Genomic DNA, 27,047 nt, shown 5'->3' with positions numbered 1-27,047 from the left:
TATCGTCTTGGGAATATATGATTTTCCATTATATATATATGAGATACCAATCGATTAACCATAATTTAATCGATTGGTATCTTTTCTGTTTTTAAATATTTCAGAGCTAGTGAAACAATTCTTAGTCGATTAAGTGCATATTTACGCTCGTAGAGCATGTTGTACATTTTATATACCAACGTCACTCACACACACACACACACACACACACACACACACACGCACACACTACCGCCGAAATGAGTCATTAGTAAATATTGGAGGTATTTTCATTCTTAAACTTTCACACGGATATTGAAAAGGAGTTATAATGAATCCAGCCACTTTTTATAGCCAAATATAGAAAGAAACTAAAAATTTCGTAATTTACCGTAAATCCGCACCCTTCGGAATCCGAGTTGCCTTAGTTTGCACTGCTTAAAAAACAGAGGCGCGTTCAATCGCCCGTTTTGGTCCTCTTAAGGTTTTCGCCTGCTCTGTGATGAGAACCAATAGTTCGAAACATCTGTTAAGCAAGTAAAACCTAAAATCACTAATAAAAGGAGAGAACGCAGATATACCAGGGAAAGTTCATTTAATGCCGGCTTCGTTGGGCTAGCGGTTAGCGTATACGTGCTCTCGAAACAACAAACTGTGGGTTCGAATCTGAGCTGTGGACATGCATGCTTGTGATTGTCTTTAGGTTGAAGATGCATTTCATCTCCAATAAGAGTGCCGGTGTTCTCACACCGGCACTCTTATTGGAGGTCTCAAATGGCTTGAATAAGTTCTGTGTTTGGTATCTAGAGCAGGGTTCTGGACTATAAAAAATAAATAATATATATATATATAGATAGATAAAAATGAAAACAAAAACACCTTAGCCCATCCCCTACCTATACAAAAGCATGATAGGTTTGAAAATAATCTTTCGTAAGTGGAAACCACACAAACACATTAAAAAAATAAAAAATAAAATTGGTGCAAACCAACTACACTCCAATGACAAAGATAATACAGCATAATCTTTCTGATAAATTTCGAAAGGTTAATGTTTCTTTCAATATTTGGCTATAAAATACAGATGAACTCATCAATATCCTCTAATTTAATATCGTATAACCTAAATTCAAGTCTTTCGACTCTATACTTGAGTATTTCTTATGTTAAAAATTAAAAACAGTATCTTAGTGAGTAATGAACATTTCTTTCGGGAGAAACAACACATTTTGATTATATGAGTTTAATGACTTTATTTTGCACGTAAACAACTCCAGAATGCCAACAAGCATTTATGGTTCTCAGCGGATGTTTGCAGCTCCCAAAATGTAGCGATTCTTCTTGGGAACAGCAACGAAATAAGATGTCCACCGAAGAGTGACATAAGATGAGATGAAACTTCTTAATTCGAAATAATTATGCTCAGCAGGAGAACTATTGTAGAGTGCATCTCTAGGAAAAGACAAAGAAAACATGAGCAAGCATTGATTTCGTATCCTTCAACTAAAATAATATAAGCATGGAAGCTTTAACGTTTTAATTACTGATTTTATATAGCAACAGAAGGATATAATAAAGGAAATAAAGAAAATATGATTTCTCTATTTTATGTTTTCGATTTTTCTCAATATCCACGACGTTCTGACGTTTAATTTTTCTCTCCCTTCTTAATCAATCTTTCTCAAAAGCTCTCCCCCAGTATTTTTACCAGTGGTCTATTGGACTCGAAATAGTAGGATAATATGCAGAGGACGAGGACTGTATCCTATCCCCTTAAGATGTCTTGCAAAGGATCAGTATATCAATGTCATCTAACACCGGCATGCTGTGTTCAATGATGGTTTGGAATTGATAACAAAATTAAATTTAAAGAAACGTATCCGTTATGTTAAGAAACTATTTGTCTATAGGAAAAGCTTATTTATGAAAGGACCCGTATCTATCTCAGTTAAGTATGCTGATCCACGATAAAAACTATGCGTCATCTGATCGCTCATAGTCTTAGTGAAAGCTTTAGGAGTGACTCTTGTTTCAGCGAAAGTTGTTCTTAATGTCTCAGTTTGCAGTATTTAATCCTTGTCCTTGAGAGGGGGGGGGGGAATTCATAATGTTCGAGTAATTACTTGGAATGGTTTTCTCTCATAATCGTTTCCTGCCAAGTTACTCAGCGCATCAGGAGTGCATTCAAAGTTCAGCAGGAAATATATGGGTTCAAATCCCAGTCTCGAATGCGATGAATCTAAGTGCTTTCCAAGTAGTAATGAGTTCCTGGAAAAGGGCAAATATGCCGACTTGTAAACGTTAGCATATCACTTGAAGAAAACATGCACTTGACAGACATAATCAGTTGTCTTTCTCAACTTTAAATGAGTTGATTCATACCAAAACTGAATTCAGCACACTTTCATTATTTGCAAAAAGAATCAGGAAAGATTTAAAAAAATAATAAAAATCCAGCTAAATTACGAGGTGGATCGTATTTGATTCCACAGTTCAGTTATTTTATAGGGAATGCTAAGTTAAATAAATAGTTAAATAAATAAAAACAGTAATACTGTAACCATAAAAACAAAACTGCATTGTCTACAAATAAATAGAAGATCCCGTTAAAATTGGAATAAGTTCCGAAAATAGTCAGGAAATTCATCAGCGTTGTCATACAGAGCCGTGTGTTGGGTTTTAAACCTGAAAAGCAAATGCCTCACATAAAAAAAAATAATAAAAAAATAAAATAAAATAAAAACTAACGGGAGTCTATAGCCATCATTAACAGGGAGTAGCCACGAGAGGTATTATTTTTATTTTTCTAATAATATTAATACTTGAATATAACATAGGTTTCAGGAAGGAATTTGATGTCGGCAGTTAATCTTTCGCATTATACTTTAGTTCATTTAATCACTAGATTGATTTCATAGACAAAGAAATCACACATCACCCAGCTATTGAGGATATTCACTCACCTGAAGAACGGCCTCGACAGTTTTCGGATCAATCTGATTACTATTGCTTGCTTGATTACTATTCTGCGGGCTGCAAGATGCTTGAGGTTGACTATTCACAGCGGATTTCCCTGGACCTTTTTCAGCATCGTTTGTTTGTTCAAAGTTAGAACATCGATCGCTTCTATAAGCACACATACGACGCATACCGTATTTAATTTACGGCTTGTCGGACATGATTAAATCTTGACACTAGAGATGAGTGGAGACTGGAATTCTTGTTTATCGTCGCAAAACTCACACCCTAAAAAGAATAAGAAAAACGTTACAGGGAAGAGAAAATTAAGGTACATTCTATTATGTAATAACTATAAAACCAGTGGTACTTCTATTATAACTATAGAAGTACCTTTAACAATGTGCATGGATTATCAGGAATTAACTCATTTAATATCAAAGAAAAGCAAACTGACTAAGCAAACAAGATTTGAGATGAAACTGAGGCTCTTCTGCAGTAAAAGTGGGAAGAATTAACAACTGAGAGTTTAAATATTATTTATTACAATCACAAGCGAAGTAAGACTAACTTAATGTTTTGATTGTAATGTTCTTTATTAGTTACATCAAATTTAATATCAAACCAACAGCCTTCAGAATATTTTGCTACCTTCCTGATATTTATTTTCAATATTCTCACCAGTCTTCCTGCGACTTTTGTTTAGCTAGTTTTACACAGTGTTTAACTTTTTGACATTTGTCTCTGTATTTTCTAAGAGCACAAGCTGACTTCTCTAGAAAATTTCGATATGCTATCTTCTTTTTCTTTAGTACCTCTTTAACTTCCTGTGTCCAACATGGAGTTCAGATTTTTCTCTCGTTGTGGACGACTTCACCACATGCCTCTCTGGCTGAGTCAATCGATGTTTTCATCAGGGCTTGCCACTGATTCTCAAAGGTTTCGTTTCTGTTCTCAAACTCTATCATTTTTTATTGAATAAGTTTGGTGTATTTTAGTTTACAATTCACGTCTGAGAGCTGCTCAAGTTTGATTCGCTTTAAAACTTTCTTGCATGCTTTTATTTTCGATATGAAATCAAGTTTTATCCTGATCAAGACTAAATGGTGATTATTTCCAATTTCAAATCCTCTGTAATGAGAATTTGGAATTGGAAATTTTACTCACTGGTGCAGGACAATAGAGTGTAGTGTTGTCCTGCACCAGGGTGAAAACATCACTATCAACAATAACATAGTCAATGAGACTTTTCTTGTTCCTTGCCTCTTCTCTCCATTTGAATTTGTGCACATTTTTATGTTGGAACATGGTGTTAGTAATAACCAGTCCATGTCCTGAGCAGAATTCGAATAGGTATTTGCCATTATTATTAGCTTTGCCCTTTTCTTAAAATTTTTCCAAAATATTTTTGTATGTCTGACAATCATTTCCTACTCTTCTATTAAGATCCCCAACAAGGACGAACTTTTCTGTTTTCATTATGTCAGCTGCTTTCTCTAAAGCTTCAAGTAGAGTGATATGGATAATAGAGGGAACTGGACAATAAGACTTTTCTGTGCTTATGGTCCCACAAAAAATTCTAGTAAGGTTGTAGGACCTTGATGAATGATGAATGTTTTTGCCCATATCACTCTACCTGATATTGCCTGCCATTATAGAATATTATTGCGTATTTATTGTTGAATACTGTAGCTACTCCTTCTTTTTCCTTATTGTTTTTGACTGAAACAGAAAAGACAAAAACTGGTGAGACCTTTCTATGCAATGAATACAAAATATTATATTCAGGCAATTTAATTTCTCAGCTAACTCCATTGCTTTGCGGTTCAGGCTTTTTATGTCGATAGTACCGATCTTGAACTATGGTGATGCTGCATGAGAGTGTATTTCAGGATTTGTTCCAGTAGTTGACTTGTTATCAACTACTGGAATTCTGTCATGTTGTACAATAATTTTATTTGTGGTTGAAACCAATTGGTCCGCTAAATCCCAAATTGTCAGCCCATCCTCGATTGTTCAGTATCCAAGTAGATACCTAACAGGGTGTCCAAGTATAAGGTGAGGATTGGACATTAGGTCAGAAGTCCTGATGGGTTCTCCGCATTCCTTTAAAGGCTGTGTGGAGGTCTCCTCTCAGTTATACCGCTTTGACCCTTAAGCATCCCACAAATATAAAAATAATATATAATGTAAATCATGTATTATATATATAAACCCTCACACGCGCGTATTGAATTTTGAAAATAAGACACTGAAATTGTTAATTTAGTGATTTGAAGGCCAAATACCTTCAAAATATTTATGATATATTGAAATGCGAAATTTAGAAATTGCATTAACACAAGATTTCTAGCAAGGAATGATTTACAAAACATAAAAATGATAACAAACGCATAAAACTATGTTATTCCCAACTCTCTTAAAATAAGAGTTAACTCCAATGTTGAACTTAGTGGGATAATATTATCAGTGTTAAGACTCTGCTAATATTATCGTTACAACTAACTACACAGATTTACCATTTCCTTTATTGTACTTTATTTTATGCCATAACTTACACACAACTATTAAACATTTTTAAAAATCATTAAAAAAAAGTAAAAAATCACTAGAATCTTTAGATCATAAATTATGATGCAGTTCCACATGTGTCTATCATTGGATCACATTCTCCTTGTATCTTTTTTATAGTAGATTTAAATTTTCACGTTTTTGTTATTAGCACTGTAATTATGTTAGTTGTTAGGGCTAATAAAATATTACCGAAAAAAATGTATACTTTATATATTATATTTTATTAACAACATATATGAACATTGCAAGAAACATTAGATTTGAATAATGTCACAGTTTTTTAAATAAAGGCATAAACTTAACAGTAAACTAATACCAAACGTACCCATACTCGTCATCATATAAAATTCTTAGAGATAACCATCGTAAACGTAACGAACACGTAAAAGACTCTTCAACGTATTGATTGAACCATTTCAGCTACTCCCAATATCCAATATTATATTAAAAAAATAAAATTACCTCTTCACAAAATTGGAACGAATTAGAGAAATATGTTTTGTAAAAAATCACACCCAATACCACTTGTCTCGATACTATCTTTGGTCAAATTAAAATAGATAAAATGGGTTAACTTGTATGCGCGGATATTTCAAATAAACACATCTTGCTAATCGAACTTATCTCCATTAATAAATGCGAACTTATCACCAAATATTATCGTAATGATTCCTAGTGCGTAAGGGTACAGTACACGCTTTCTCACATATAATTATAACTTGGAGGTTGGGACAGTTTATCGCTGATAAACACCAGCATATTAGCTAGTTTAAACGTGCACAAAAATATTTGTTATGAACAGATTTTTTTTTGATTTCTAGTTGGTCAGAATGTCAGCGGAGAAATCACAAAATTACTTCTAGTTCATCTGGAATCACAATTTATCCCTCTTTCCTTCCCACGGGCATTTCACAATATTAGAAGCATTTCACTTATTGAGTCTTCAATCGTAGACTACAATTCACAATTGTATATAAAAAAGATGCACGAGCCTTAAGCATTTTAACGGGTTTAGTTAAAAACTAAACCCATAGAAGATTCTAAGGGTTAAATTTTTCTTTCCTATTTTCTCTAAAAAAACTATAATTCTCAGTTTATTAATTCATATAAATATCCATCATGAATTATGAAAAAAAAATTTCCATGATTCATGGAGGGTAGTTTTCCAGAATGGAATGTATTTATAAGAGTTAAAATATCATATCATCCATTTTGCTCGAAATTTGTTCCCCCCCCCCCCCTACACACACACACCAACAATTAATATTTTAAATTTTTTGTATGTTCAGAATGTCATAATTCCAACAAATGTGGTTTCAAATTATCGACTTCGCAACTAGCAATAAATTACAGTATTTCGTGTTCAATTCTGTCACCGAAAAAAAAAAAAAAAAAAAGACTAAGTTCCTTAATCAAGGTAGAGTTAACGACAGTAATTTTCAATTTGCACGAATAGCTAATACCGATGAATCAGATTTGATTAATCTGAAATGAATTGCATATTCAATATCTCCAAACATATTTTAATATTCATCTCAATTAAGAACACATTCTCTGACTATTCCCATATTACATATTAATGGATAGCGATCACTGTATATTTTTGCTTTCCACGTTCTTATCCGCAGCGTCTTTAATCATCTCAGAAAGTTTATCTGATGGCTGATTCCTAATTCAAAAAAAATATGTTGTTAAGCCTAACTGACCAACAATGACCTTTAATTATTTAATTTGAGTCCACCACGAAGTGTAAAAATACTCCTGTAATTCATTTAATTCTACCCATTAACGGTCTCTATTATACTTCAGCCTAGTTCTGCATTACTCCTTTTGCTTCTCTGTATCTCAATGTATAAAGCAAAATTTTCCCAATAGGGTAGTCTGTCATAATGGTTTTTAATCGCACGCTCTCTACTGCGATCTCCTTAGACTCGGCCTTACAGTTTGGGACCTACGTCATCTAGTGCACCGAGGTATTCGTTATATTGGTTTAGGGATTTACGTCATAAAAGACGCTATGTTTATTTATTTACTTATTTTTCGAAATTAGAAAACAGGTTCCTAGTTAAAATTGCCTTTATCACCTTTTTGTAGGACAGTATTCTCAGTTTTCAATTTATCCACGCTACGTTCCTACACGTCGATAAAAGGAAGGTGAATGCGCAATCATCGGGAACGGTAGTGTTATTACACGTGTAGGTTGACGACGCTCAGTCCCCAACAAACTATTTCGGAGACGGAAGTAAAAATTATATGAAATTCCGTGTTACCATTAATGACACAATCCAGACGATAAGCAGAGCAACTGGAAAATCCTTCTATGAAAGAAAACATTCTCCTTTCTTTTAATCGAAGCAAAACGATAACTTATGTAAAACACATAGTTTTGAAACGAATTGAAAAGTGAGAGTAATTAATCACATTTTGATTCTTCTTGGGGGTTTCGTTTTCGAAGCTAAAACTTCTTCCATCTCAATATTCACCATGATTTAAAAAAAAAAAAATCTAAATGATTTACGTCTATGAGATCGCTAGATATATTGCGAATTACGCAGACCTGAAAGAAAGAAATGAAAGGCAAGAATTAAAAAAAAAAAGACTAGTACGAAGAAAAAAGTTTTAATATACGCTAAAATACTTACATTGCATGTTATCTTTCCACTTAATCGCCATTGACTTACAGGCATTTTTGGTATCGTGGTAGCAGCTTCTTCATAATAACCGCGTCAAAAAACTATGACTCCAGTAGTCGCTGGGCTTCAGGTCCGGGCCGTAGGGTGGGTGGTCGAAAAGTACTCACTCAAACTTCTGAATTTGCTGAATTGCTCGTCTCAGCTTCTTCAACGTTTCGCAGTCCGCATGAATAATTCCTGTGGTTCTTCTCAGAAGAAAATCGACGAACAAAATCCCTTTTCGTTCTCAGAAGACAGTGGATATCATTTATTGACCGACTGTGCCTTTTCGAATATTTTTTGCTTTCGTAGATGATGAGTGGTCCCTCTGCATGGATAGTTGATTTGACTCGACTTTTGTTGACGAAATTCGCATTTTAACGATATCAGAAAAAAGTTAACCTTCCTGCTATTTATGCGCATCGGCAACATTTATGGGACCCACTTAGCACACAGTTTCTTATACAGTAGCTTTTGTGTCATTGTTTCATTATGCTTGAGTGTGAAAGTCTCAGGAAATTCAAAAGAAAGTTCCGTAATTGTGAAATGACGACTCATGAATTTTCGTGTTCACTCTTTCCACCAAATCGTCTGTCACCGCACTTGACGTGCCACTGCACTCGTCATCGTGAACATTGTTGCACTCTTATTTAAACAAACGCCACCATTGCCAAACTCGTAATTACACTTTTCCCGAAGCGGGCGGGACGCTACAGTGCTCCGGGGCTCCTCCGGAGCACTCTAGCGACATTGTTTGGGTTCCATAAATTGGCACTAATTTTTGCGGGCCCCCCAGACAGCCCCCGCCAACAAAAACCGCCAACACCTCGCAACTGGCGGGATTTTTTATTACAGCACTCAAATTATTCAGCCAGCGAATGAGCCAATCTATGCTACAATATACGTGCAAACCCCCCCCCCCCCCATATCTTATTTGACGAAAAATTGTGAACGGATATATACGAGGGTTGGGCCGAAACGTTCTCGGCCTAACAATGAAAAAGCGAGTTTATAATTTCAAAATTATTTTCATTTTTCAACATAATCTCCCTTAAGAGTGATACATTTATTCCGGCGCCATTGTTCCGTCACTGTATTGGTTCTCAGTAAGATCTGCGAAAATACCCCTCTACAGCTTCGATCATTGATTCTTGATTCGAAGAAAAACGCTGACCAGGGAGGAAGAGTTTTAGTTTTGGGAAGAGACAGAAATCAGATGGAGCCAAATCTGGGGAATAGGGTGGAGGTTGCAACAATTGTTGTGATAAAAAAAAAAAATAATAATTTTGACAACGTCCTAAGTAAATACGAAGTGTTGTTTCGAAGAAAAGACCTATTTGAATTCAATTCGGTCTAAGACTCGAGATAAGTGAGATGCTGTCCTAAGCTGACACTTCTTATAAGCTCCGGTTAAACTGGCATTTTTCAATCCGTATAACAAATTCAATCCGTTGAACAGGTAATCAAGTGAAAACAGCAGACAGAAACTATAAACTGATTGACTTAGTTGCTCGAGCGTGGATTACTCTAAATTAGAAATTTAGAATTCTAATGAAAGCAAATTAGAAAGACGTTCGGAACAGGAATGATTATCACACAAACCCGGTAACAAAGGATGAGGAGGAAGCTTGCATAATAAAGTCGAGGGACAAAGATATTCTTTTAAGCAGTAATTCTCCTCTAGCCAACTGGTGTTCTCATGAACTCATATTTATTAATTTCTTTATCACAAACGGCGTATTCAAGAGTGTTGCAGAGGTGGAGATGCGTATACTCAATTCGTTTCTCTTATCTTTACATCTGTAGTCATCATCTACAATATTAGAATTAATCTTAGCATTACAAGTTTGTCATCAGTAGAAAATGCTTCTTAAAAATAATTGCTGATTTTTTCTGTACATCTTTCTATGAGAAATATCTATTCATTCAACCAGAAGACTCAAGGATTATATAAGACGTTCTTCTAGATATCAACGAAAAATCAATTCTGCAAGATGTCTCTCAGTATTATCTATCTTGAATTAGCGTTGCTATAATTATACTAATATAAAGTGAACAGTAGGCTAAAATACACAAACATTATTCAAGAAAAAATGAAAGAGTTTGAGAACAGGAACTAAACCTTGGAGATTCAGTGGTAAGCCCTGAAGGAAACATTTATTTATTCAGCCAGGGCGGCAGTGATTAAATTGTCTGCAAGGATAGGAAAATCAGAACTCCATGGTGGACAGAAGAAGTTAAAGAGGAAGTGAAGGAAAAGAAGAAAGCATATCAAATGTTCCTTGCAAATAAGCCAGCTTGTGCTCTTAGAGAATACAGAGACAAATGTAAGAAAGCTAAACTGTGTAAAACTAGCTAAACAAAATCATGGGAAGATATTGGTAAGAACATAAAAAATCAATGTGAAGAGTGTGTCAAGATGTTCTGCAGGTTGTTTCAGAAGTTCAGACATGAAGGAAAGAGTGCTGTAAATGAAATAGAGATGATAAAGGTGACATGAAAACGGGGGAAAAAGATATCCTTGAAGTATAGAGTAATTACTTCGAAAAAATGCTAAATTAAACAAGCAGTGACAGCACAGTGGTAAAAAAACACTCAATGGGCATGCGATCAGGAATACATATCCATATTTAAGTTTGAAAAAAAAAGCCTGAAATGTGGAAAGGCAGCAGGAGTAGATGATATTCGACCAGAAATGCTGAAGTATTGTGGTATAAAAGTCTTGCAGTGGCTGCACAGCATAGTTCCGAAGGCCTGGACAGAGGGAAGAATTCCCGATGATTGGAGTAGAGCTCTCATTGTACCCATATATAAAAAGGGAAATAAAACTGAATGTGAGAATTACAGAGGTATTTCTCTACTGAGTGTTCCTGGCAAGATCTATGCAAGTATACTTGAGAAACGGTTGAGAAGAATTGTGGAAGAAAAGCTTGGTGAAGAACAAGCTGGATTCAGGCCAAACAGAGGCCTGAATCCAGCTTGTAGTCCTGAGTCCTGAGAAAGATTAGGGACGTGAACGTATTTCATTAATGGCAATATCATATTAAAAACGAGGATATTAGGAAAGAACTTGGCATTGTAGCATTCAGGAATACTTAATCAATTAAGTGCATTTTATGCTCGTAGAGCATGTTGCACATTTTACAAATAAGATCTAAATTTTACATAAATTTAGGTCTAATTTGGTACAGAAGTTCCATACTGATTTTATATCCCTATTAGTTTCCGTTTCTTTCCAGATTAAAATATTTAATTTACAATTCTGCTTTTTTTGCTCACTCTAGCTGCCAGATTTTCAGTTCCACCATCATGCGAAAAGCGAAATATAGAAAAGATGTGACCACAGAAATATTATTATCAAATATTGGAGAAAAGTGCATCCTTCAACTTAATGTCGATATTGAAATAGAGGATATAATAGATCCAACAATATTTTATAGCCAAATATAGAAAAATAATTAAATTTCTGAATTTACCATAAACCAGCACCCGAGATGCCTTGGTTTTCATTACTTAAATGACAAGAGCACGTATATTCGCCCATTTTTGCCCTCTTAAAGTTTCGACCTGGTCTCTGATGAGAACCAAATGTTCGAAATACCTAACAGATAAGTAAACCCTAAACACACTAATAAAAGGTGAATATACGGATATCCCAGGAAGAGTTCATGTCCTTTAAATGCCGGCTTGATTAGGGCATCCGCTCTCCAAACAACAAACAGGGGGATCGAATCTCAGTCATGGGCAAGGATGCTTGTAATTGTCTTTATGTGGGAGATTACCTCCCCGCTTATTAGAGGTCTGAAGTTGCTTGAAAAGTTCCATCCAGACTATGTAAAAAAATAAATACCGGTAATTAAATACAATATATATATATAAATTCATAAAAAAAAAGAAAAAAATCCTTATCATGCTCACTTGTAAAATGCATTATAGGTTTTCAAATAAGATTTCGTCAGTGCCAACCATATTAAAAAAAAATTGGTGCAAACCAAGGACATTGCAATGACAAATATTATAAGAGCATAAGGTTTTTGATAAATTTCAAAACTGTAACTTTTCATTCAATATTTGTCTATAAAATATGAATGTATTCAATAATATTTTCCAGTATAATGTCGTACGTAACCTAGATTGAAGCCGCTCGACTTTCTACTGCAGTATTTCTTAGAGAATTTCTCATGTCTAAAATTATAAACAGTATCTCAGAGAATAGAGATCGTGAAAGTACAATCACGAATCAGTGTGTGTAGCTGTTCAGCGTTATTTTTTTAAGTGATCTTAACTATCTGCGCTAGGTTTTATTGATTTAGATTGAATTAACTGAGATCCAAAGGAAATTTAAAGATAAGTTAAAAAGAAAACCTACAAGCGTGAAATGCCTTGTTGAAAATGCCTTTTATATATGCGATCACAAGTTTATCTTTACAAACATGAATCGTCTCAAGTAGAAGATGATTCTGCTGTGTTTTCCTCTTCCCAGTGTAACTTTTATGAACATTTCTTTCGGGAGAAACAACACATTTTGTTTATAATGATTTTAATGAATTTATTTTGCATGTAAAACACTCCAGAATGTCAACAAACATTTATGGATTCTTGCTCAGAGATTCTCATCGGATCAGATGTTTACAGCTCCCAAAATGTGGCGATTCGTCTTGGGAAAAGCAACGAAATAAGATGTCCACACAAGAATGACTTAAGATGAGATGAAACCTCTTAATACGAAATAATTATGCTTAGCAGGAGAACTATTGTAGAGTGCATCTCTAGGAAAAGACAAAGAAAACATGAGCAAGCATTGATTTCATATCCTTCAACTAAAATAATATAAGCATGAAAGCTTTAAAGTTTTAATTAGTGATTTTATATAGCAATAGAAGGATATAATAAAGGAAATAAAGATAATATGATTTCTCTCTTTCCTGTTTTCGATTTTTCTGAATCTAAATTTCTGTTGCCAAATGAAAACTCTAAAAACAGCTAAATCTTTAAACAAAAGGAATTAAATGAGAGCTAAAAAGGAGTTAAAAATAAAAATTTGAAGCTAACATTTTAGAAGTAGTAGTTGATACTTTTAGTTACTTACTCTATTCAAGTTGAATTGATACTTGCATATAAGTGGGTAAAGACTTTCCAAGTGGTCTTTCTGTGCTTAATTCACTCACATTTGCACTTAGATTTTCAGCTTTATTATATGTGTTCATCGTTCCCATATTTCTTAGTGTAAATGCTGGTAAATGATAGCCTCTACAGCACTGTTACGCCTGAAGCCATACCTGACTGACAAAATAGCTGTCAGCATTGGTAATTCCATCTTGATTCTTAATTTAGTTTTACCTACATTCGTGAAACTAAAAATTCGTTCAATTCCCACATTAGAATTTGGCAGTATTGATAAACTTATTGCAAGCTGAGTAATTTATTTAAATGGATTCATTCCAGATGCATCTTTGTATTCTCGTACTTCAGCCCAGAATAGCTCAGTGTTTTTTATATTTTCCCATTTATGTGGATAGTATTGCACAGTTATTCAGTAGCAGCAACATCTTTTTCTGTTTTTAGCATTAATTCTAAGATGGGAGTAACAGGTTATTTTATTTGTTTTAGGGTATTGAACAGAAAATGAAGAGATCGTTCTTAAAATATTCAAGTTTTCCCGGAACCTTTGCTTAAGCTGTTTGAAGAGACCAAGTAGAAACTGTCTTGTTCTATTTCTAAGATTTTGCTCATCATTTTGTGTCATTTCTTTTGTATCATCAACTCTGAAATTTTTCTTTCAAATCTATAACCAAGATTTGGTTTGGGATCCAAATATTCATCAATCTCTGACTTCAGAGGGTGAGAGTTGACAGTGAATGATTGCAGCACTAACATATTAGAAATAGAGCGAATCAAACAAGAAAGATCTGAAATAATCTCGTCTTATCCATACTGTTATATTCAAACATTTTGTTAACCTGAACTAGAACAAGATGCAAAAATAAAAGCTACAACAGATTCCTTTCATCTTTGTACATCTCTCACAAAATTTGAGCTTTGTAACATTTCTCAGTCACATTCACGACTTCGAAGTGAGTTTTTAATTCCAACCATTGCTGAGAATTCTGTTTACTGCAGTTCAAAGGAGAGCCAACTCGTTGCACTGCTTGCAATTTTCAGAGGAGCATCATTTCGTTGAGAGTTTGTGTGCTCTTTTATAGTTTGTAGTTTGTAGCTCTTTGCATGCTGCCTGTTTTGAAGAAGAATGTGAAAACCACTTATAAGTTTCGGCCATTAAAATGTTTTTTCTTGGGAGAGATTCTGCACAAGTGTGAGATGTTGCCAGTTGTAATAAATGGCATACACATCTAATTAAATTAAGGAGGGAATATATGCCTTCAATAGTTCACAAATGGCATTATTGATCAACCATAACACTACTGTTATTTGTACCAATTGAAATGAGATTTTTAATGTCTAGTTTCTTGGTCAAGAGAACTTTTTTTCAGTGCAGCCACAATACCACTAGCACCACACTTTTCTAGTCACCATGCTCAGAAATGAACTACACATAGTCATTTAGTAAACATTCCCATTTGCAACTCCCTCCTAAATGTTTGCTTGTAAGCCTTATTTGTCTCTTTGCTCATTTTTGAAGAGGTATGCAACTCTTTACTGTAACGAATTATGATCGGTCTTTGAAAACTCCCCACTCGCTATCGTAACTACCAACCAGAACGCTGTGCAAGAGACTAACTTGTAGCGGGGCTATCAACTTCAAGGCAGCAAAACAGCAGACCGTTGGGTCACGTGACTGACTGACATCGAGCGTTTGAAATGCATGGAAAAATGTTAAAACAAATTCTGTAAGAGTAGGTTAAAAAACAACTAAAAAGAGCTGGATTTTTAGCTAGGTGCTAGATTTAAATTTTTGGAGCTAGATCTAGCTCCAAAAGAGTTAAATTGGCAATACTAATCTAAATATCCACTCTGTTCTGCCGTTTAATTTGACTCCTCACTCTTAATCAATCTCTCGCCCAGTATTTTCATTAGTGGTCTATTGGACTCGAAACAGTAGAACTATGCAGAGGAAGAGGACTGTATCCTATCCCCTTAAGATGTCTGGTGAAGGATCAGGATATCAATATGATCACATTTTGCTTATAATGACTTTATTGACTTTATTTTGCATGTAAAACACTTCTAAATGGCAACAAACTACTTATGGATTCTTGCTCAGAGATTCTCACACTTGCATTCTGTTATAAATAATGAGTGTTCATCATCATAATCATCACATTCCTGACATTTAACCTTCAAGGATGTACAAGATATGATAGTACCAAATGAAAAATTTGTCATTACTAACTTCCTATCTATAATTTTTCTCCAAATAAATCTGTTACCTGTCAAGGCTCCAACATTGTCAGATCTTATATTTCTATGTTCTAACCACTTTTTACTGTATCAGTCCACCTACATCTTGGTCTTCCTCTGGGTCTTTTTCCTGCCAATCTGGCAGATAACACTTGTTTTGGTAATCGTTCCTCTTCTGTTCTGTTTAAGTCACCGTACCACCTGAGATTAGCTCTGCTGACTCACTCCTGGATGATGAGTGTTTGGAATTGATAATAACAAAATAATATTTAAAGAAACGTATCCATTATGTTAAGAAACTCAGGGATCCTCTTTGATTATTGGAAAAGTTATTTGTGAAAGGACGAGTATCTATCTTAGTTAAGTATGCTGATCCACGATAAAAACTATACGCAATCAGCTCGCTCACCTCCTTAGCGAATGCTTTAGAAGTGACTCTTGGTTTAGATAAAGTTGTTCTTAATGTCTCAGTTCGTAGTATTTAATACTTATCATTGAGAGGGGGTATTCATAATGTTCGATTAATTACTTGGAGTGGTTTTCTCTCTTAATTTTGTCATGGCAAGCCATTCAGTGCATCCAGAATGCATTCACATTTCAGCAGGAAAGATATGGGTTCAAATCCTTGTCTCTAATGCGATAACCCAAGTGCATTCCAAGTAGTGATAAGTCCTGGAAAAAGGAGAGATTAGCACTCCTAAAAATCGGCAGATCGTTTGAAGAAAACATGCACTTGACAGACATAGTACACTGGCTTTAACAATTTTAAATGAGTACTATAACGTAACAAATTGTACAAGTAAAGAATAGTTCAAGGAATGGTATACCCAACAAGAATCAAGAAATAATAATAATAATAATAATAATAATAATAATAATAATAATAATTTTTTTTTATTGTTCTTTCAAATATTTACATATGTACAATGATCATCTATTCAGTATATTATTTTACAAGGTTCAGCACTTTGTGCTACATATAATGAGATTTAAATAGTAATGTTGATAACAGTTTTTTTAATATAACAATCATAATAATAATTTACAATTAAAGTGTTCAAAGTTACATAAGTTGCATAATATTACATGTTGTGGTTTACTATTTCTTTTTTTTGAAGTTTGAAAAGGTGTGATTATACAACAGTATTTATACATATGCAATCTGAATATTATGTGTCCTTATTTTCACAAACATACGGTGTAAACTCATGATTTACTTTTAAAATAATTTTTTTTTTTTACATTGCATACATTTGTTAAAATTATTATATACATTACATTCATTTGTTTACATATGATATATTACTTACATTTGTTTGCATGTGATATTTACATTACGTACATTGGTTTACATATAATACATACATTGGTTTTCTTGTGATACGTACATAACATGCATTTGGTTACATATAATACATCTTGGATGAGAACTAATTTTTTTTTTCCTTTCATCCTCGAAGCTTAAATGTAAGCTTATCTGAGGATGACACCAGTTGGTTATTATGTATTTTTTTTTTTTTTTGCTGTGGTAGGATGCTACGGAATCTATGATTGAGAAATTCGCTCGCGCGCACTCACACGCACACGCACGCACGTACACACACGCCCCCCCCACACACAATAAATTGGAATGTACTGATGCGTCGCTGAACTGGAAGCCTGAGCGAATATATTGTGTTTCATTAAGTTTGTATGGTATTTTGGGTGCGTGTTTCTTGTTTGTAGTATGTCCTTAGAGCTCTTTTCAGGCTATTGTAGTTTGTAAGGTTTCTGTATTCAAAAGGTAATTTGTTTATCATGTCTGAGATGTAGAAGTTTCGCGTGGCCTTTCCGTAGTGATTATTGTATTTATATGTGATATAATTAGTAGTCTGAGGTCTTGTTATACGGTAGGTATTTCTAACTGTCCCTGTAGTTGGCATCGAAATAATGTTTTAGCAAGGCTGCATAGTGACATAAATGTTTTGCTTTCAGTATTTTGTGTTCTGCCATTGTAATGTTTATAAGGTCGTTATTTTCTCTTTGTTCCCAAAAGATCAGTTTTGTCATTTTGTACTGTAGCGACATTAATCTATTCAATTTGTAGGGTGCACAGAAAGCATACGTTGTTATCGCGTATCTTAGTATATTTTGGGTTAGTGCTTTGTATATTAGTGTTTTTAGGCGTATGGGAACTATGTCTTTTAATCTGTAGAGTTTGCCACTTATTGTTCGGAGTTTGTTGTGTAGATAGTTTATGTGGCTATTCCAGTTCATATCTGCATCGAGGTAAATTCCAAGGTATCGTATTGTTTCAACCTGAGTGATTGTAGTGGTTTTGCTGTTCTGTGTATTTTTTGTGTTGGAAAGTGGATGTTGGATGGTTATATATTTGTTATCAACTGGTCGAGTCAGTGGATTTCTGAATATCATTAATTTTGTCTTTTCTGAGTTTAGGTATATGGAGTTTTTCGTGAGCCAGTCTATGATCAGATTTACATCATGTTGCATATTTGTTTGGGTTATGCTTCCGTTATTATGGATGGATATTATTGCTGTATCGTCTGCGTACTGGAATATCTTACCTTTGAGTGGTAACTGATTAATATCGTGCGTGTAAATGTTGAATAGAGTTGGGGAGAGTATAGCTCCCTGTGGCACTCCACAGGTTACTGGTAGCTCTCTGCTTCGGTTTGATCCGATACGTGTGATATGCTTTCTATTTTGGAGGAAGTTTGTAAACCACCTGTGAAGAGGCCAGTCTATTCCAACATGTCTCAGCTTTTCTAACAAGGTTTGATGTGTAAGTGTATCGAATGCTTTGGTTAGATCTATAAAGACTACCATGGCTATTTTGTTTTTGTCGAAGGCGGTATTAATTACGTCTGTAAAGTCTTCCAAGAGAGATGTTGTTACCTTATTTTTCTGAAAACCATATTGTGTTTTGGGAATAATATTAAAGATCTCAGTGTATGCTGTGAGTTTCTTCAGTATGATCCGCTCCATAATTTGATTGATAATTGGTAATGTTCTTATGGGTCTGTAATTGCTGATTAAATTTCTTTTTCCTTGTTTGTATGTGGGTGTAATTATGGCGGTCTTTAGCATACTTGGTATCTGTACTGTTTTAAATATTTTATTTATTAGTTTTAGTAGGATAGGACTTAAACTAGTTGCATGTTGCTTTATATCTTTAGGTCTGACACCATCTATTCCTGGGCCTTTGTTTAGTTTGATTTGATGTATTGCTGAGAGAAGTTCTGCTTCTTTTATGGTTGGGAACCATAATGTGTGTTTTGATCGCGGTCCAAGTGGAGGGTCTCGTTTTGTGATTGGGGGAATATTTCTGTGAAGTTCTTGGATGGAGTCTGCAAAGTATTGGTTAAAGTCATTTGCTAGTTGTTGGATAGGTTTTGCGTCTTTCATGAAGCTGTTTTATGGTTTCGGAGGCAGTGGTGTTGGGAACAGAATCTAGCATCTCATTAATCATATGCCAGGTTTGTTTCATGTTCTTTTGTGCTGAGGTTAGTTTGTCTCTGTAGTAGCTTCTTTTTGCATTTCAGATTTGTGTTGTAAGGCGATTCCTTGTTATCTTATATTCAGTTTTTAAAGTTGTGTTATTTGGATATCGCTTTAATTCTTTCCATAAAGCGTCCTTTCTGTGTATTTCTAGGATTAAGTTTTGTGTTATCCAAGGATTTTCTGTTGTTTTTGATCGAATTCGGACTTTCTTTGTAGCTTTCTTATATATTTCCTCCAGTGTGAGTTTCATGTTGTTGTATAAGATATCTGCTGAATCTGATGCCAGGTGTTCCCAGTCTGTTTTTCTTATTTCGTGGTTGATTATTTCTTCGTCTATTATTGTTTTCTGTCGTTTTTCTTCTGTGGGACATTGCATGGGTATTGTCTTGGTGTGCAGGTTTAGAGCGGTGAAGTAATGGTCTGCTATTTTGCACTTTGTGACAGATGCAGTGTAACTATTTGGTGATGCTCGGACGTTTTTATGGTCTAGACAGGAGGCAGTGATAATATTTCCGAATATTTCTTCTCTAGTACATGATGTTATTGTTGGTATTAGATTGTACATGGATAGTGTGTCTAGGTATTGTACAGTGTTGTTCTGGTTTTCATTTGCAATATTTATGTTTATGTCGCCAATTATCATTAGGTGTTCGGTTGAGCATATTTCTTGGTTTGAAAGCCAGCAATTGAGTTCGTGTAAGAATTTTATCATGTTTAGGGTTGGTGGCCTGTAAATAGCATTTAATATTATGGGATGCTGTGTATTCGTGGTATTAATGATTTCGAGGCAGAGGGTTTCAGCATGCTCAAACTGATAGGCCATTTCTTTTGCTGTTAATTTTTGTTTCATAAATATTAGTATTCCAACCCCGCTGCTTGATTGGCGGCATGATGTATGTTGTTGGAAGCCTGGAATTTGGAAAGCAGTCGCTTCGTCATTAGTTATGGATACTTCTGTAAGAATCAATATATCAATAATATCAGTGTAATTCCTCAGATAAGCCTGTAATAATAACCAATGTTTTCGGATGCTTCTGATGTTAATATGCAAGATTGTGAGACCTCTCGCTTGTACTGTGTTTTGTTTCCATGCATCAAGAGATTCGAAAGTACAATTACTGATGTATTCTGGTGTAATTACATCTATCTGATGGTTCACATTCATTTATGTTGTGTTGAGATCTTCTTATTGAACTAAGTTAGAGTCTTTTGTTTCACTCTGGCAACCTGTCTATATCTTCCGAGCTTTTTATTTGTATAGACTTTGAAGTCTGTACAAAATCCATAAAAATTGATAATTTTTTTCTGTTTTTTTCCTTTCTTGCTTGGTACAAAAGATTCTGATTGAAAGATTGGCGTATTGTCTTGCGATGCATTTAAATCCTTGACTACTGGTTTTTTCAGTCTGCTGGCTTTTATGAGATTGTCTCTTGTAGCCTTGCTTGTCAGACGAACTATGACTGGTGCCCGTCGTGGCGAACCTTGTTTTATGTTCTTCCTGGGAAACCGATTTATGGTCTGAATATCATTATGCTGTAAGGGGATGTCAATTGCATGGCCTAACTTTAGAACTACGTCTCTGAGATTTTCTGTGGATTCGGTTTCTGGAAGACCGTTTATGACAAGGTCTTCTTTATGTTGTTGTTGGTTTAAAACTTCGTATTGTTGTTGCAGGGAATTAAATTCTTGACGGAGTTCCGATGTGTCTTTTATCAATTTGTGCTGCCTCTCAGTTAATGCGTTAATGCTGGTTTTAATATCTTTTACCGTTTGTAAGACTTCTTCGACTTTTGAATTATTAAATTTAACAAACTCTTCATATTCGCTAATTTGTTTTGTTATTTCTTTATTCTGTTTATCAAATTGTTCTTGGACAAGATCTACCAAGCTGGCTTTTATATTTTCTAAACCTTTTTCTAGCAATAAATTAACGGAACTCAAATTATAAGACTCACCGGTGTTTTGTTGTCTGTTCAGTTCATTGTCCGATTCTGCCTCCGGTGTAATCAGTTGCGTCGTGGGTGGTAGCGTTTCTTTGTTCTCTCTACAGTTTAGGCACTTCCATTCTTCTCGTTTGGCATTGGATTTGCGTTGCCAGGTTGTTTCAGAAAGTCCGGAACATGTAAAGTGAAGATTCCTATGGCATTTCCTGCAGGTTATGTAACATCCGTCGGACGGCAATTCCTTCTGACACTTGTTGCACTTCATGACTCTTCTTTCTTCCTCTGGACAGCTGCAAAGATGGCGACGTCCTTTGTTCTGTACTCGTTAGCAACCGCGGTGTACGCTTCAATTTTTTTTTTGCACACTCAGATTTTAAATTCCTCTTGGCCGATTTCGATGAATTATATGTCACTGTTTTCAGCGTGACAAGTAGAGTTTCGTTATGACACTTTTAAATTAAAACCAGGAGTTAGAACCACATTAAAACTATAAAAACTGGACGAGCGATACGACCATGCAACCGTTCGTATGCTTACACAGCGCCCTCTGTAATAATAATAATAATAATAATAATAATAATAATAATAATAATAATAATAATAATAATAATAATAATAATAATAATAATAATAATAATAATAATAATAATATTATTATTATTATTATTATTATTATTATTATTATTATTATTATTATTAATGACAATTCTGGCTATATTACGAGGTTGATCTCATTTTTTTCCACAGTTCAGGAATTTTAAAGACAGCAGAGTTAAACAAATAAAAACAGTAATATTGTAACCACGGAAACAAAAACACATTGTCACAAATAAACAGAAGATCCCGTTAAAATTAGAATAAGTACAAAATGGTCCGAAAATTCATCAACGTGGTCGTTGTCATACAAAACCGCATGCTGGGTTTTAAACTTGAAAAGCAACTGTCTCACAAAAAAAAAAAAAAAAAATAATAATAATAAAATAAATTAATGCTAATTGGTCGTTTCTATAGCAATCGTTAACGCGGAGTATCCTTGAGAGGTATTATTTTTCTAATAATATTAATAATTGAATAGTACTTAGGTTTCAGGAAGGAATTTGATGTCAGCAGTTAATCATTCGCATTATATTTTAGTTCATTCAATCACTAGATGGATTACCTAGACAAAGAAATGACACATCACCCACTTATTGATGATATTCACTCACCTCGGTTATCAACTGAAGAACGGTCTTGACAGTTTTCGGATCAATCTGATTACTATTGCTTGTTTGATTACTGTTCTGCGGGCTGCAAGATGCGGATTCCCGTGGACATTTTTCAGCATCGTTTAGTTGTTCAAAGTTAGAAAATCGATCGCTTCTCTCAGCACATAGGTTATCCATGGCACATGGAATATCCATAGGATATGTAATATTCATAGGATATGTAATAGGTGGCTTGTCGGGCAGCTCGGGAAAGGGTAGCAATTGAGGAACGTTCTTGACAGTTTTCGGATCAATGTGATCACTATTGCTTACTTGATTACTATTCGCGGATTCCCCTGGACCTTTTTCAGCATCGTGTGGTTGTTCAAAGTTAGATAATCGATTGCTTTCCTCAGGACATAGGTTATCCATAGGATATGTAACAGGCGGCTTGTCGGGCTCGGAAATGATTTGATCTTAACGCTAGATATGAGGAAGACTGGGATGTTTGTTTATCACACACCCTAAGAACAGGAAAACGTTTACAGGCAAGAGAACATTAAGATAAATTTCATTTATATTAGATATTATAATAACTGTAAAACCGTTAACAATTTATAATAAATAAAGAAGTACCTTTAACCTATCTGAAATGAATATCAGTTATTCACTATATTCATATAAGAGAAAAAGTAAATTTAAAACCTTATTGCTCGGGTTCCTTGTAATGATGATGATATATTGACTCCATTCCTGCCAGTACGATTCTCCGCATCTTTTTCTCGTGATTGTGCAATAGTGCCTGCAGTATGATAGTACATTTCAGTGTTGAGAGACAAAGATTGTTGACCTGGAGTTACTACAATGTAGGATTCATCGCATTATCCAGAGTTGTTGCATATCCGTCGCGGCCAGCCATCCTGGATTTGATATTAGAGTGGTACTGAAGTATTAAAGTTGAACGAATGCGGGATCCATTCCAAGTCCATTCTTTAAAGCATTTGATCTTAGCCACATTTCAATTTAGATGAGGCAATTGACCAAAGAGGGCTTCTTCACTTCATTTTACGATCCTACACCCTACTGAGTACCACTCCGAATTATTTCAGCATTATAGTGAGTAGTCGTTTTTTAAATATGAATTTCAACCAGAAAATATTGTACACCTATTAGAAATTAGTACTGTTGATGGATTAGTGGTTACAGTCCCTTCAGCCCCCAATAAGCAGGATAGCGGTGTCGTATTAAGAGGTGAAAATTTGAGAATGCTTTTTCGGTCTCCGACCTAAAGACATTCAATCATACGTGATATAATGTAATTAGAATCAGCACCACGTTAAACAACACAACAGACTCTCCACATGCAGTGTCGTACTATTGACCCTGAACTCTATGAATGCTAAACTGGGTGGCAGTATACATGTGGGACTAGTGATATTTCGATATTACCAACGGTCCGAACATTTTATGCTATTACCTCTCTGGCTCTTCCTGAACGTTTCGTGGTTGAAAAGGCACCTTAACATTTCACGGTGGTGAATTTCCCTGCAGGGATTTATTTTGAATAGTGGAGTCTCACCAACATTTCCCTTAAATGGTCAATATATCGGTAGCCTACGAGAACACCTCCTTTCGATATACAAATAACATGCAGATACCATCGATTCTCGGGTGTCAGTCTTAGCCTTATAGAGTACTATTAACCAGTTGTGACGATAAGAATGTCATTGCCTTTCATTCTACAAACACGAGGTTACCATAATTTCAGCAAAACGCATTTGAACATGCTTACCAGAAAATATTTTCTCCAAATTCACACGCAAACAGGATTTAAAATGAAACTGAGGCTCTTCTGCAGTAGGAAGAAGAATCAATTCAGACTTTAAAAATTATTTATTACAATCACAAGGCAAGTAAGACTAGCTCGATTCTTTTCATTGTAATGTTGTTTAGTGGTTTGGCTGCTTTCAGGATGGCCGAACTCGAGTTGCATGGAAAAGATCACATCTGAATGAAGTTAATGACTGGTTCTTTTCCATAGTTCATGTCCCCATAAAACATCCTCGCCCAAGCGAAGAAGTTTCATTGCCGTGATATTCATTCCCATTTACTCCAACATTATCATTTGACAAATGGTTGAAGATACGTTTTTCTCTTGCTGTCTTAAGAAGGAATTTCCGCTTCTAAATCACCAGGTTTTCGGATATAAAATACTAGTCAGGAATTTAGATTAATTAATCGATTTCTGGCTAGTTAAATATATTTAAAGTGCTCTAAAGATTTATCTATTCTATTATCTGCTGTTTTAGTCCGTCAACCAACGTCTCCCACATTACAAATGTTTTGCGTTTTCTTATCTACCAATAACTGGTTCATAATTACCAGTGATTCTACCGCTATTAGTTCACTCCAACGCTCAGCTATGCTACGATGACTCGTGTTTATGATCCACTAAACTGTCTCGATATTTCTATTATCAGCGATCTGAAAGGGTTTTTGGATGTGAATCTCACCACTAAAAGCTGCTAGCGTAAACGAAGTATTTATAAGGTGGTCAGGCTAAAGATTAATTTCTTTGGTTTGTATAGAAAAGGATTCCTTTGACACACGCACGCACGCACGCACGCACTCACCACACACACACACACACACACACACACACACACACACACACACACACACACACACACACACACACACACACACACACACACACACACACACACACACAATCACGTGCAGCGCATACCTGCTTAGAAACAAATTAGCTTCCATTGCTCTGACAATGGATTACTGTAAACCTGAGATTATATTACTAAAATTAACTTTCTTTTAACTGTAGATATATAATCATGCTTTATTATAACAGTTTATAAGCTATTAAAAAGTCGTATCTCATCTGTATTAAATAGAAGAGAAAATATTTCAATCCCTCTTACCTTTCGGTTATATGTTGAATGAGCAGTTGGTGTACGATGATCGTGAACACACCTGACGGTTTGCTTGAAAGCCTTGCGTACAATAGAAAGATGAACGCCCTCAACAGTGCAGGAAAGGAAGTAACTGCACTGATGTGTTAAAAATATTTCTCTTGACATTGTGACAGCATCATCTATTGGCTGGTGGTTCTCATTACGTCACAGAATTTCGCAATATTTGATTGCATGGTGTAATCAGAACAGGAACGTAAAGAAAAAAATAAATAAACAGGTGGCAACACATGCGCATTAAACAGCTCACGATATCAGTGTCATGTTGTAATCAAAATGACAGTGATATGCTTTCGCGATACTAATGTTTACTTTTTTAATAATAATATTAGAAATATACTCTATAATAATTAGACTGTTTATATAACGTTGTAAGATAAGTTGTTCAAAATTACTGAAAATTTTTATTAGGATTTGCTATCCATTTATCAAGCTTATCGTGTACAACTCGAATTGCATTTAGAACTAATGAAGTCGTATCCAGAAGTAGAAGAAGAAGTGGTATTCAGAATGTTTAACACATTTGCAAGTTCCAGATGACAGTTCATTCGCGTCATGATACTCTAGTTATAAGCGCAAAATCATTCATTTGGAGTTATATTCCACATTCATCGTTTTTACATTTTTACTATTTGAAACAAAAATAATTCATTTTGACATTAATGAATGCAAGATGTCCATGAATTTTTTGTTACGAAATGATCTTGGAATCTCATAGAACTCCTCTCTTCCCAACACACCCAAATGGTGGTTTGTCGTCCTTCCCTGAGGTACAATATGGATGCAGCAGTACAGTCTACATAGTTTAAACCTATGTAGACTGCAAAGGATATTAGCTAAGTACTAATAGTTTACACTATAATCTATTATTAGTTAGCTAATAACCTTTCTAAGAATGCAGCATTTAGAAAAAGATAATTATCTCTTTCTTAAGAATTCATTCCAATCACTTTCTCACTGATATTCTTTATGTCATGTTCTGGAAGCGTTTCGTGGATAAGTTTCCTTATGAGCTCGTCAACATTATTGTTTTTTTTCTTCTAAGTCTGTAGGAATAAAAGCACTGCTGGGAAACACCTATTCATATGACCCCTTTAAACCTACCCAACTTTTCTTCTTTCTTCTTTCCTACTTCTGACCATTGATGTGTTTCTTGAAAAAATAAATATATACTCGATAAAAGTCTTTTGTGAAGTCTATAGTAGAGCAGGGTACTTACTTTACGAACATATAAACCACTGTATTCTTTTTTTTAATTTTTTTTTCAGTAGGCAAGCTTGTACAATTCATTGAGCTAATATTTTGTCTGTTAACTTTACGATTTAATAAAAATGGTATATTAGTTAATTACTCTGTATGTTTAAAAACTATTAATTGTAAATGCTATTTCTGGCAAGAACCATTTCTTTTAATCTAATCCTCAATATTTTAGCTTAAACATAAGGTACTATTGAAGAATCGACCAGTAAAAATTAATAATAGCTAACCCGTGGGAGCTGGCACAGGTTAGCTATTCTTCTAGGATGTATGCAAGATTGTTGGCTGTTAGTTGGTTTACAATAACAAACTCGTATTCCAAGTGACTTCTGCTCATGCAAAGTATAGTAAAATATTTTTGATTATGTTAATGTGTTTACATTAACGTAATCAAATTATATGGGCTTTTTCAAAATATCTGATATTAGGTTTTCAACAATAAAACTGGAACTTTGTCTTTCCTGGTCCTCTACATCTATTTTGGTGACTGCGCACGAGGATTTCTGTGTTTAAAGCACTATTCACTTACAAATCTTCGTTTTAACAATGTGTAATTAAACTGATTAAACTGTAAATTTTTTTCGCACATTTGCGTAAGGTCATTTTTTGCAGTAAGCAAATTGTGAG

General features: G+C 34.7%; 1 protein-coding gene across 4 annotated transcripts; it reads right to left on the bottom strand.

Annotated features, from left to right (window-relative positions):
* Positions 1 to 1,227: 1,227 nt before the first annotated feature.
* On the bottom strand, positions 1,228 to 25,213 carry LOC150103832 (uncharacterized). Of its 4 annotated transcripts, XM_090396780.1 has the most exons (5): positions 25,113 to 25,213; positions 22,195 to 22,697; positions 12,553 to 12,952; positions 2,943 to 3,225; positions 1,228 to 1,431 (listed from the first exon to the last, which is right to left on the bottom strand). In XM_090396780.1, the coding sequence occupies exons 2-3, from the start codon at positions 22,603 to 22,605 to the stop codon at positions 12,935 to 12,937; spliced, it is 429 nt and encodes a 142-aa protein (XP_090252906.1). In that variant the 5' UTR covers positions 22,606 to 22,697; positions 25,113 to 25,213; the 3' UTR covers positions 1,228 to 1,431; positions 2,943 to 3,225; positions 12,553 to 12,934. The 4 variants fall into 4 exon arrangements, with proteins under 4 accessions (XP_090252906.1, XP_090252907.1, XP_090252909.1 ...); XM_090396781.1 differs by lacking the exon at positions 22,195 to 22,697 and having other exon boundaries at positions 25,113 to 25,211; XM_090396783.1 differs by lacking the exons at positions 12,553 to 12,952; positions 22,195 to 22,697 and having other exon boundaries at positions 25,113 to 25,209.
* Between the last annotated feature and the right edge of the window lie 1,834 nt (positions 25,214 to 27,047).

This window comes from Typopeltis vanoorti, chromosome 8 (genome assembly GCF_054136105.1).
Source record: "Typopeltis vanoorti isolate ZY-2024b chromosome 8, IOZ_Tvanoo_1.0, whole genome shotgun sequence".
NCBI classification, from domain to species: Eukaryota; Metazoa; Arthropoda; class Arachnida; order Uropygi; family Thelyphonidae; genus Typopeltis; species Typopeltis vanoorti.
Note: the sequence above shows the minus strand (reverse complement) of the source record. Positions and strands in the feature narration are given on the sequence as shown.

What these genes read in the sequence shown, in the direction of transcription:
- LOC150103832 (XM_090396780.1), bottom strand. Translation starts at nt 22,605, where the DNA reads ATGGATAACCTATGTCCTGAGGAAAGCAATCGATTATCTAACTTTGAA.